This window comes from Notolepis coatsorum (assembly GCF_963971535.1).
Source record: "Notolepis coatsorum genome assembly, chromosome: 1".
NCBI lineage: Eukaryota > Metazoa > Chordata > Actinopteri > Aulopiformes > Paralepididae > Notolepis > Notolepis coatsorum.
This window is the reverse complement of record NC_140165.1, coordinates 178,918,156-178,931,262: the sequence shown is the minus strand read 5'-3', so window position 1 is coordinate 178,931,262 and position 13,107 is coordinate 178,918,156. Positions and strand designations below refer to the sequence as shown.

At 40.7% G+C, this 13,107-nt stretch overlaps 1 protein-coding gene across 1 annotated transcript in view; it reads right to left on the bottom strand.

Annotated features, from left to right (window-relative positions):
- The window catches only part of elna (elastin a), a gene marked incomplete at its 3' end in the record, with an annotated part of 221,955 nt that overhangs the window by 131,258 nt on the left and 77,590 nt on the right, over positions 1-13,107 (bottom strand). Inside the window, exons 3-5 of the mRNA XM_084308372.1 lie at positions 6,196-6,237; positions 1,192-1,281; positions 398-424 (exon numbers count right to left, since the gene is read on the bottom strand). Of these exons, the coding sequence (XP_084164498.1) occupies positions 398-424; positions 1,192-1,281; positions 6,196-6,237 (159 nt within the window). The remainder of the gene's footprint in view (positions 1-397; positions 425-1,191; positions 1,282-6,195; positions 6,238-13,107) is intronic.

Sequence of the window (13,107 nt, the reverse complement as noted above, 5' to 3'; positions counted from 1 at the left end):
ATTCTAACTAACAAACACTAACACTATACAACACATTCTAACTAACTAACACTAACACTATACAACAGACCTGCGCTATATTCTGCTCTACAACTGGTTATAGAGTTTCCAGAGAGCAAATTTTCCATTGACAAAAACGGAATGAATCAACAGTAATACACGCTTTTGAGAATGTATGTGAATATAGCCCACTTCACATTTGTATGGAGTGGAACAATATGAACAATATAAGAAATGTCAGTAGTATAAAACATTCTTTGTAGTAACATTTGCTGTAATGTGAAAAGTGGGATAATGTATTTTCTTTTCTTTTGAACATTTAATATCTACAAATACAGACAAATGTGTTTACTTTACAGCCATTTCCAAGACGACACTCACGCGTATTTCAACTTACCAGGTTTGGGGGCCTTTCCACCCGCTCCTGTTGAACAGAGAGAAGACAAAAAGACAAGCGTTACCCAATCACCAATTAAACAAAGACATACCTTATACCTATACTGTATCTGATTGGATAATAATGATGGCTACTGTATCTGATTGGATAATAATTATGGCTACTGGTGACAGCAGTGCAGGACAATGACTGAATATGTATACTACCTCACCCAGATCCCTTCCTCGCTGTGCAGGCGCCCTGACTGACCTGTAGGAGTCGCTGTTTACAACGTCCAGATTACCACCCACAGGCTTCCCTCCCGCTGACACTGCCAATTGTGTCAGTATGACGACCGGCCAAGCCGGTGGTAGACGGACGCTTAATCCGCTGCGCTACCCGGCCGCCCTCCATTGTGTTTCTTGTAAAGTCTCTGGTTGCTAGGCAACCTTTCAAAATGCACACCACCAACTGTGGTACATGAGCTAAACCATGGTGATGCAACCAGTCAGCTTTGGCCAGGTCTTGCCTGGTTGTGAAAGGTGGCTATCTCAGCCAGTGTCCAACTAGGTCTGGCCAGGTTCTAAAGACAATGGGGACACTCACTGTATGCCAGACAGACCACAGCACAGCTAAACCCTGGCAAGTGGATACAAGGCACTAATGCAACAAAGTTTCTTGAAAAAATGTATTGAAACTACTTCATGATTCTTTTCTACAATGCATAGTGCCTCTGGCATCTCCTGAGGCCACCTAAAGGGAGTCCTGATTGAACCGCTGGTGTAAGTGAATTTTAGATGTCAATTATGTAATACCTGCTCCCAGTCCTCCGCCTAAACCACCATTTCCAACTCCACCTGGGATTAGACCACCTTGGCCAACACCTCGCCCTCCATAACCTCCAGCTGTAGAATAAACATAATCATCATCATTACCATCATAATAATAATCATCATCATGATCATCATGATCATCATCATCATCATCATCATCATCATCATCATCATCATCATCATAATTGTCATCATCATCATTCAAAGCCGGTGAGAAAAATCTATTCACCAATTACAGGCCGGTTTCTCTCCTTTCCCAGTTCTCCATGATAATGGAAAAGGTATTTGCAGCACGATTGGACAGTTTCATTGATAAACAGGCATTACTTATAGACAGTCAATATGGATTTAGATCGAATCATTCAACGGCATTGGCACTAATGGACCTAGTAGAAGAACTGACAAGCATAATTGATAATAAGAAGTTTGCAATAGGGGTCTTCATAGATCTGAAGAAGGCGTTTGACACTATAAATCATGATATTCTGCTACTAAAATTGGAAAGGTATGGGATCAGAGGAGTAGGGCTCAATTGGTTAAAGAGTTACTTAGAACAAAGACAACAGTTTGTGCAGTTGGGGGAGTACAGGTCCACTCAGTCAAACATAATCTGTGGTGTGCCGCAAGGGTAAATTCTGGGCCCGAAACTATTCATACTGTATATAAATGATATAGGTAATGCGTCTAAAATATTGAAAAATTTAATTTTAGCTGACGATACAAATGTCTTCTGTGAGGGAGAGAACATCCAAATGCTTTTAAAGAATGTCGCAGCTGAGCTAACCAAACTGAAAGTGTGGTTTGATGTAAATAAATCATTAAATATAAAAAAATAAATAATTCATGATATTTGGTAAACGTGATATACAAGTAAATACACCGGTGGAACTAATGATTGATAGTATTAAACAGGAGAGGGTATTTGAGAATACATTTCTGGGTGTGATAATAGAATATAACAAAAGCAGGATAGCCGGACCAGCACTCTCAGGTTCAATAGTTTTAATGGCAGCCTGAATTGGAAACAGACATGTTTCGGAACTATGTCTGTTTCCAATTCAGGCTGCCATTAAAACTATTGAACCTGAGAGTGCTGGTCCGGCTTTTGTTATATTCAACTTTATGGGATTACAGCACCCAGTGTCAGAACTTGAGAGCGCGGTCTAACTTGACAATTTGGGTGTGATAATAGACCACAAACTCAACTGGAAACCTCATATCAAATATGTCAGGACTAAATTGGCACGGAGTGTTGGTGTTCTATGCAAGATAAAACACATTCTAAACCAAAAAACACTGTATACACTGTACTGTACACTCTTCCTACCATATATGAGCTATTGTGCGGAGGTGTGGGGTAATATAATACCTACAAAAGCACTCTACAGCCAATATGCACCATGCAAAAAAAAGCAACAAGAATAATAATTGACATTTATGGACCTAGTGGATTACAAAACTGCCCTCATTGTATACAAAGCCAGATATAAACTAATCCCAGGCAACATTCAAAAATGGTTCAGAGACAGGGAAGGAGAATATAACTTAAGAGGGAGAGGGAATCTTAAACAACCAATGGTAAACACCACGCTGAAAAGCATGTGCATATCGGTGTGTGGAGTGAAGTTGTGGAATAATTTACCCGAATACATCAAACAGAGTAAACATGTGGCACAATTTAAAAAGCAGCTAAAAAAATACACATTGGAAAAATACAGAAATGAGTATTGAGGATAAACAAAGTTTTGTTATATTGTGTATGTAGTGCTGTACTATATTCACTGCTGTCAAGTGAATCAAGTATTTTTTTCTTGTAATCTTTTAATATAAGTAAAAGTATATTCTATATTGTAATACACTAAATTATGTTATATCTAGTAAAATTAATGGAAGAACAAATATAAATGTAAGGGGGTAGGGATCAATAAGCTTAGCTTCCCTCTACTCCTTTTTTGGACATGTATTTTGTATTTTTTTGTATTTATTGGTTTAAAATACAGAGACAGTGCATATTAAGGAACATTTGACTGTAAATATGCCAGTTTAGCCAAGTTGGCTAATTTTCAACTGTAGTCTCTGGGGCAGGTGACATGAGCACAACAATAATTAAAACATAGTACAATAATTAAAACACAGTAGGAATCAGTATAGGTTACAATACACTAAAATACATACAAATAAATACATTAAAATACAACCCCTCAGTTAAAAAACATAGTACAGTAATTAAAACACAGTAGGAATCAGTATAGGTTACAATACACTAAAATACATACAAATAAATACATTAAAATACAACCCCTCAGTTAAAATGGTCGCACACTTGACCATCTCTCAACCATGATTTTAAGTTAGTTTTAAATGAGATGTAACTTTGATACTCCCTGAGCCGTGTTGGCAGACTGTTCCAGGTGTGGGCTGCTCTCACGGAAAAGGCTGTCTGACTAAAAGCAGACCTCCTGTTTGGGACTACACAGTCCCCTCTGACTACAGACCTGGTATACCTATCAGCAGATGCTTTCTGTTTTATGAAAGTACAGAGGGGGGGAGGAGCCAAGCCATGTAGGATTTTATAGGTAAGGCAGGCATCTTTGAATTTGACAAGATTGTCCCAGCTCAGTAGGTTCTGGTTTGCTATGCTATGACAATGGTGGTGGCTGTTTGTTTTCCTGTCCAGAACTTTCACAGCCTGATGGTAAACTACCTGTACAGATCGTAATGTTGTACAGGAGGCTTGTGTCCAGCTAGTCAGACAGTATGTTAAGTGTGACATAATAATGGCATTAAAATACAGTGCTGCTGCTTTTGTTGACAGAGAGTTTCTGATGTGACGGAAGTTTGATAAGTGAAACTTTCCATTGTTTACTGCCGATTTGATTTGTTTTTTAAATGTAAGGTTGGAGTCCATTTTTATCCCAAGGTATTTATATTCGGATACAACTGTCAACCTTTCTCCTCTGACATAGACATCAGGTGAGACAGTATTCATCAGCCTCTTTGTAAAAAACATGCAAACAGTCTTTTTGGTGTTTAAATGCAGACATGAGTTAGTCAACCATTCAGTGACCGATGTCAACACCGCTGTTAACTTGTTTGCAGCTTGCTGCTTGGTTTCTGCATGGACATAAATTACCGTATCATCTGCATACATCTGGATGTCAGACTTATTGCATACAGCTGGAAGATCATTAATGTATAAACTAAACAACAGCGGTCCCAATATAGATCCTTGGGGGACACCAAAACCACAGCTAAGGGCAGAGGATAGCTCACCATTTGCCCTTACTCTCTGAGTTCTACCTTCAAGATAAGACTTCATGTATGTGATGGTATTAGGGGAGAAGTTGTACCGAGAAAGCTTGGTGAGCAGGACACCATGATCACCATGACAGTGTCGAAGGCTTTCTTTAGATCTAAAAATGCGGCTGCAACAACTCCCCCCTTATCAAGCTTAGATTTAATACTCTCCAGGAGGAAGCAGATTGCAGTCTCTGTTGAGTGTTTTGCCCTAAAACCAAACTGCATGGGGTGCAGTCCAACAGAGCTGGTGCTAAGGTGACTTGTTAGTTGTTCTGCTATGTGTTTCTCTGCTATTTTGGAAATAACAGGTAAAATGCTAATTGGCCTATAGTTAGCTACCTCAGAGGATTGACCTGCTTTGTAGATGGGGGTTATTATAGCTTCCTTCCATGCTCCTGGGAAAACGCCTTCACTATAGGATCTATTTATGATTGTTGATATTGGTCCAGATAAGCATTCATTAAAAGTTTTTAGTAGCATAGTGTTTAGACCATACACATCTTTGGCTTTGGAGTTCTTCAAGGAATTTATAATTGTTGTCATTTTTGTTACAGTGATTTCACACAGCTCAAAGACAGGCTGATTTTGATCCACTGGAGACATAGTCAGATTAGTAGGGGAGCTCTGTTGCAGAGTCTGCACCGACTCAACAAAATAGGAATTAAAACTTGTTGCAATTTGAGGTCCATCCTGTGTAATATTGCCATTCACACAGATTTCTAGGCACTTTTTTCCCCCAGTGTGTTTCCCTGTCAGTTTATTCAAGTTCTCCTGCTAACCAAACACATTGCTCTTGACCTTTTGTTTATAATTCCTTTTTTTTTCTTTCTTTGTTGCTATGATTGTTTGGTTCGACGGAACAAAGTTGTTTGGATAAATATGGAGAATAACATGTCCAAAAATAAACTTTTTCATTCATTCATTCATTCATTCATTCATTCATTCATTCATCATCATCTGAGGGTTAGGGTTACGCCAGTAGGCTAATGTAATATACATGCCAGTAGGCTAATGAAATATACAAATATACATGCCAGTAGGTTAATGTAATGTACACGCCAGTAGGTTAATGTAATGTACACGCCACTAGGTTAATTTAATATATACACCAGTAGGCTAATGTAATATACATGCCAGTAGGCTAATGTAATGTACACACTAGTAGGTTAATGAATGTACATGCCAGTAGACTAATGTAATAATATACATACCAGTAGGCTAATGTAATACACGCCAGTAGGTTAATGTAATGTACATGCCAGTAGGTTAATGTAATATACATACCAGTAGGCTAATGTAATATACACGCCAGTAGGTCAATGTCACACCAGTAGGTTAATGTAATGTACACGCCAGTAGGTTAATGTAATATACACACCATAGGCTAATGTAATATACATGCTAGTAGGCTAATAATGTACACACTAGTAGGTTAATGTAATGTACACACCAGTAGGTTAATGTAATATACACACCAGTAGGTTAATGTAATATACATGCCAGTAGGTTAATGTAATGTAAATGCTAGTAGGCTAATGAGCACATGTGGAGTGAATTTCACATATTGATGGATTTTGCACATCTCTACATAATTTCACATTTCTCTGTGCATAAGTAATGCAGATCAAAATAAATAAATAAACACAAATGGGGCCATTATGTTTTATACTCATGTTTTAAACTCACCTCCAGTTTTGGCTGGTTTGTAGCCCGCTCCCCCAGCAGCTCCTGGTAGAACAACAATGTAGAGTGAATGTCATGTATTTTCATGAATTGTTACTGTATGTCATGTAGTTATTTAGGCTCTGGCAGTGAGTAGAGTATATCTGCAGAGCCGCAGAGCCCAATGTCTGGGCGGGGCTTCGGGGCCTGTACTGTGCATGGGCGGGGCGCCAGGGCCTGTACTGTGCGTGGGTGGGGTGTCGGGGGCGTGTCTATATTAATGCCAGCCCAAGAGTGCTGATTGGCCCCGGTAACGCAATCCAATGCGCATTTTCTTTTTTGCCACTCACACGCGGAAATGGAATACATATTATCCAAACGAGGACCAGATTCACCCATAATGTCATAACGTTATTTCGTTGTACATTGTAACATTAACACAACACAGCTGTCAACTGTACTTTACATATTATCCAAACGAGGACCAGATTCACTCATAACGCCATAACGTTATTATGTTATTTCGCGTGACTGTACATTGTAACGTTAACACAGCGCACCCTAACTGCTTGTGTATTCTAGCAGTGTTTTAGAGGTTATTTTGTACAGTACCTTTATCTGCACTGAAACATACATTTCTACAGTACATGCAGTTGTTGAGGTAGATAACCGTGATTATGTTTATTTATTTATCTATCTCTCTGTGAGCAAAACCTATTAATATTACATATGTGTTGGCGGAATCGCGTCAATGTTTGTTATGAATAAAACGCCCGAAATAACATAACGTTAAAGTACAGTTGACAGCTGGGCTGTGTTAACGTTACAATGTACAGTCGCGCGAAATAACGTTATGAATGCCCGAAATAACATAACGTTACAAAGTACAGTTGACAGCTGGGCTGTGTTAACTTACAATGAATGTACAGTCGCGCGAAATAACGTTATGAATGCCCGAAATAACATAACGTTACAAAGTACAGTTGACAGCTGGGCTGTGTTAACGTTACAATGTACAGTCGCGCGAAATAACGTTATGAATGCCCGAAATAACATAACGTTACAAAGTACAGTTGACAGCTGGGCTGTGTTAACGTTACAATGGAAGCATGCGTTTGTGGGGCGTCAAAAAGAAAATGCGCATTGGTTACCGGCGAATGCGGAAGCACTCTTGCACTCTTGGGCTGGCATTAATATAGACGCGTCGGGGCCTGTACTGTGCGGTGCACTACTGCGCATGCGATGTTGGGCGGGGCTTCATAGTGCGCATGCGTGTGGAGCAAATATATTTGTATGATTTTCTAGCTCTGGTTCAACATTCATTCTTCTTCGTTGAAAAATAACCAAATATGTCTTTCAGTGAAAATGTAAGTACCTTAGGCCGGGGCACCTTCGCTATTTTGGAAATTAGGGCCTATTTTCCATCTGTAATTTGCTTTAGTGGTGAGCTAACGTTAGCTAACGCACGCTCCGGGATTGCAGCTGGGGGCTAGTTCTGCACTAACCTAACGTTAGCTAGCTAATGCATGTTAGCTAATATTCCCTGTAAACACCCAACTAATGCTATGTGAATGTGAAGTTACTATTATTTTGGCCCACGTTTTGACTACTTTATTAATGTTGAACTAATGTTAAAGCTATGTTAAACATGAACCATTCTCACAAGGTGTTCAACTTCACATTCTCTGTTATTGTCCACTGCAATACACATTGTCAACGTCATTGTAAAAAAAACACATGTGTTGCTTATTCAATCAAATCCCGGTTCATAGTGCGCACAACTGCGTTTTACAACCTTGAGCAACATTCCTCTATTTTAGTCCAAAATGATAAACATGACTTGATGCTTTTTTCTTACATAGTACTGTATATTTGTATGTCTCTAAATGTCTTGATGAATTGAACATTCATTTAAGTACCTGTATTATTCAGTACATTAAAATTAAACTTCTTCAACTTGAACCTGTGTGGAATGTGTATCTGGTCATCTGTGTGTGATGGAGGAGATATGGTCAGCTGCCCGACAGAGCCTTTATCCTCTCCTCTGACGGAGGCTGTGTATGTTTGAACTGTAAAACCCCACAGTCAGAGCTACTGTACCAGATCGGTCTGAACTGTAAAACACCACAGTCAGTTGCGGGGAGGAAACTGGAGGAAACCCACAAAGACACAGGGAGAACATGCCAACTCCACACAGAAAGTACCTGGATTCTAATAGAATATTTGCATCTCTGTGGGGTCCTTATCAAAACAATCGCTTATCAAACCCATTGTGTTTACTGATATATACCATATAAACCATTAAGAGTGGGTGTCAGACAAGAGGGAAGACTGTCAGGTTTTAAACTGTGGATACCAAACAGAAGGCAAAGATGACTTGAACTGTACAGTAACAGTAATCCAGAACTATTTCATTGCACTGTAAATAAACTGATTTTATAGTATGTCACATCAATGTCATTCATGTCTTTCACATTCTACTAAACTGAATCAAACCATAAACAAGGTGGCCTGTTAGGATGTTAGATCCTAATGTGAAAAACTGATTTTATGTCTGAGGAGAAGACTGGTACTCATCACCAGTTCATTAATCTCATCTATGTAACTCTAACCAGTTCATTAGTCTCTCCATCTATGTAACCATATTTGCATATCTTGTATGTCACACATTTAACAGTACTGTATATGATTGAATTGATTTATTGAAAACTTTAATGAACAGATTGCAGAATGGGTACAGTACAGTACAGCCTGTACCGCCCACGCACAGTACAGGCCCCGAAGCCCCGCCCGGACATTGGGCTCTGCGGCTCTGCAGATATACTCTATTGCTGGCAGTAGCCTATTTTAGTTTTAGCACCTCCCCCCTCAGCCCTGCAGGTCGCTGTCATATCATGCATTTGCTGTTGGTCTACCAGGCAGAACATGTTGTGGCATTTTTAGATGGTTTTATTAGTTGTTGTGAAGGATGCCACTAATGCAAACATGAAAGAGTCTTAAATAGTTTAAAACTGGTGGTTTAAAACTACGTGGTGCAGTGGGCAAGGCGCTCACCACAAATACTGGAGACGCTGGGTTCGCCTGTTCGAGCCCAGCGCTCCACATTGCTTTCAGTTTAGCTGGTCGTCCGTACGTACTAATACACATTGGCAGTATTAGGGGGTGGGAAACTGATGGGTGGGGATCGGGCGTTGTGGACAGCGACTCCTACAGGTCGGTTGGTGCGCCTGCGCAGTAGAATCAGGAAGCGATGGGGGCGGCGCCCCTTCAAAGCGCAGACCCCTGATAAATACATTTTACATTTATTTAACCTTTATTTACCCAGGCAAGCAAGTAAGAACTAATTCTGATTTTATTTATTGTCAAAAGTATGCATAATGTTGTGTTAATTCCACGACAAGAGATATGTAAGGGATAATGTATAGCTACGAGGTCATTGTCGCAAAATAATTGACCGACACGGAGTTTAGAACACAGAGGCGCCTCGCCGAGGTGTTTTAAACGTCAGTGAAGGTCAATTATTTTGCGACAATGACCGAGTATAGCTATACATTATCCCGCTTATTACATGGCTAACTTACTAACAATATACCTAATTCATTTTACACCATCGACAAGACGAGATCAAATGCAGACGCAGTTGTTCTGTGGCTCTGTCAGCTCAAATAAAGTGATTATTATTATTGCCGACAGCCGTCAGGTGTGTCTGATTGCACTGAAACAGTGTGTGTCAGTGGGCTTGATTACTCCAGCTGCGAAAAACAATAATCACCGGTGGTTATCGAAAAATAATTCACCGCTGTCAGGGGCTATTGACCAATCACAATCAAGCATTTCGGCGAATGTTAAAACGCCATGTAATAAGTAATGTTAATGCATATATCGGTTGATATCGGTATCGGAAATTAAGAGTTGGACAATATCGGTATATCGGTATCGGTAAAAAAGCCAATATCGGGCATCCCTATTTAAAACCTTTAGCTGAAGGTTCTGAGGTTACATGAGGGAGGGAGGGGTGACACTATGTGAACTATGTGAAATGAAAGTAGGAGGCCAACAGTAAAAGTAGAGGAGGCTTGTTTGATTGAGCAACATATTTGCCATGTTTAGGGTCTTAGAAACTATCGACATTCTAACCCATTAGAACCCACACCCATTTCTACTTCAAGGAAAATTATGAGGGGAATAAGACTGACTAAATAGACTACAAAGAACACATTTCTGAATTTATTTTCAAAATAGTGTCCCCTAATGGCAAAGATCTGAAATGTTACATATATGTCACATTGGGCGTTAATCATTAAACATATTCCTAATTCCCATGTAGTGCACTACATGGTACTTCATGGTACTACAGGGTACTACAGGATACTACATGGTACTTCATGGTACTACAGGGTACTACAGGATACTACATGGTACTACATGGTACTACATGATACTACAGGGTACTACAGGGTACTACATGGGTACTACAGGGTACTACAGGGTACTACATGGTACTACATGGCACTGCATGGCACTACATGGTACTATAGGGTACTACAGGATACTACAGGGTACTACATGGCACTACAGGGTACTTCATGGTACTACATGGCACTACATGGTACTACATGGCACTACAGGGTACTACATGGCACTACATGGCACTACAGGGTACTACATGGCACTACAGGGTAATACATGGTACTACAGGGTACTACATGGGTACTACAGGGTACTACATGGTACTACATGGTACTACATGGCACTACATGGCACTACATGGCACTATAGGATACTACATGGTACTACATGGTACTACAGGGTACTACATGGCACTACAGGGCACTACATGGTACTACATGGCACTACATGGCACTACAGGGTACTACATGGCACTACATGGCACTACAGGGTACTACATGGTACTACAGGGTACTACAGGATACTACATGGTACTACAGGGCACTACAGGGTACTACATGGTACTACAGGGTACTACAGGATACTACATGGTACTACAGGGTACTACAGGATACTACATGGTACTACAGGGCACTACATGGTACTACATGGTACTACATGGTACTACATGGCACTACAGGGTACTACATGGTACTACATGGCACTACATGGCACTACAGGGTACTACATGGTACTACAGGGTACTACAGGATACTACATGGTACTACAGGGCACTACAGGGTACTACATGGCACTACAGGGTACTACATGGTACTACATGGCACTACAGGGTACTACATGGCACTACAGGGTACTACATGGCACTACAGGGTACTACATGGTACTACATGGCACTACAGGGTACTACATGGCACTACAGGGTACTACATGGTACTACATGGCACTACAGGGTACTACATGGCACTACATGGTACTACATGGCACTACAGGGTACTACATGGTACTACAGGGTACTACATGGTACTACATGGCACTACAGGGTACTACAGGGTACTACTTCTCTTCGGTTCAAATAACAAACTCAGCAAGACCGACGGCTTCTCAGTTACAGTGGGTGACAATATTGTCACAAGGAAAGAAGATATTACCTACCTGGGTTCCATCCTAGAGGCAAATCTTTCCTGTGACAAAATGGCATCCAATGTAATAAAAAAAGTCAACCAACGAACTCGATTCTTGTACCGGATCTCCTCACTGGTAAACAAGAATACCCTGAAGACTCTAGCAGGAGCACTCATTCAAGGGTACTACGACTATGCTTGCACCTCATGGTACCAAAGCACCTCAAAGGCGCTAAAAACAAAATTACAAACATCTCAAAACAAACTGGTCAGACTACTGCTTGACCTTACTCCTAGAACCCACCTCACCCCTGCCCACTTTGACAACCTAGGATGGCTTAGAGTAGACGACAGAGTACAGCAACTTGCAATGGGCCTGGTCTACAAGATACACTACACGACCAAGGTACCCATGTACATGACAAAATACTTCCCAAAGGTCAGTGAATACCACGATCACAACACCAGAGGGAGCTCCACAAATCATGTTAAACCCAGATTCGGCTCAAACAAGGGACTAAACACGTTTCGCAATTATGCCACATCAATGTGGAACGCCCTACCCAAAGCTGTAAAGGAATGTGAATCACTACCCACTTTCAAAAACACTCTCAAAAAACACCTAAGGGAGACTGCAACTCGAAACTGGCCCCTGTAAATGTCCGAACACAACCCCCTCCAATGTACAGTAAATTACCAAGTATGGTCTTGTCAATAATCCAATGTACAGTGTTGTTTGTACAGTTGTACAGTGTCCCCCACCCACCCCTCCTACCCACCCCCCCACCCCACTCCTACCCAACCCCCCCCCCCCACCCACCCATCCACCTCCAATGTACAGTCCCCCCCCACCCCCACCTACCCAATCCAATGTACAGTTTCTACGTCTAATGTATATACTCTTTTCTTTCTGGACTCTTTTTGTATCACAAACAGTACTGTAATTGCAAATCTGGTATGTCATAAATGTATAGATGTAGCAGTACTGTCTATCTGTATGTCATGTATGTCATATATGTTACGATGAATTGAAAATGGGGGACCCTGATGTAAACAAGACGAAAGTCTTTCTCTGGTCTGCATCCCCTTAACAATTGTATGTATTGAGCTGTACTGTACTGTACCCATTCTGCAATCTGTTAATAAAGTTTTCAATCAATCAATCAAACATGGCACTACAGGGTACTACAGGATACTACATGGTACTACATGGTACTACATGGTACTACATGGTACTACAGGATACTACATGGTACTACAGGGCACTACAGGGTACTACATGGCAGTACAGGGTACTACATGGTACTACATGGCACTACAGGGTACTACATGGCACTACAGGGTACTACATGGCACTACAGGGTACTACATGGTACTACATGGCACTACAGGGTACTACATGGTA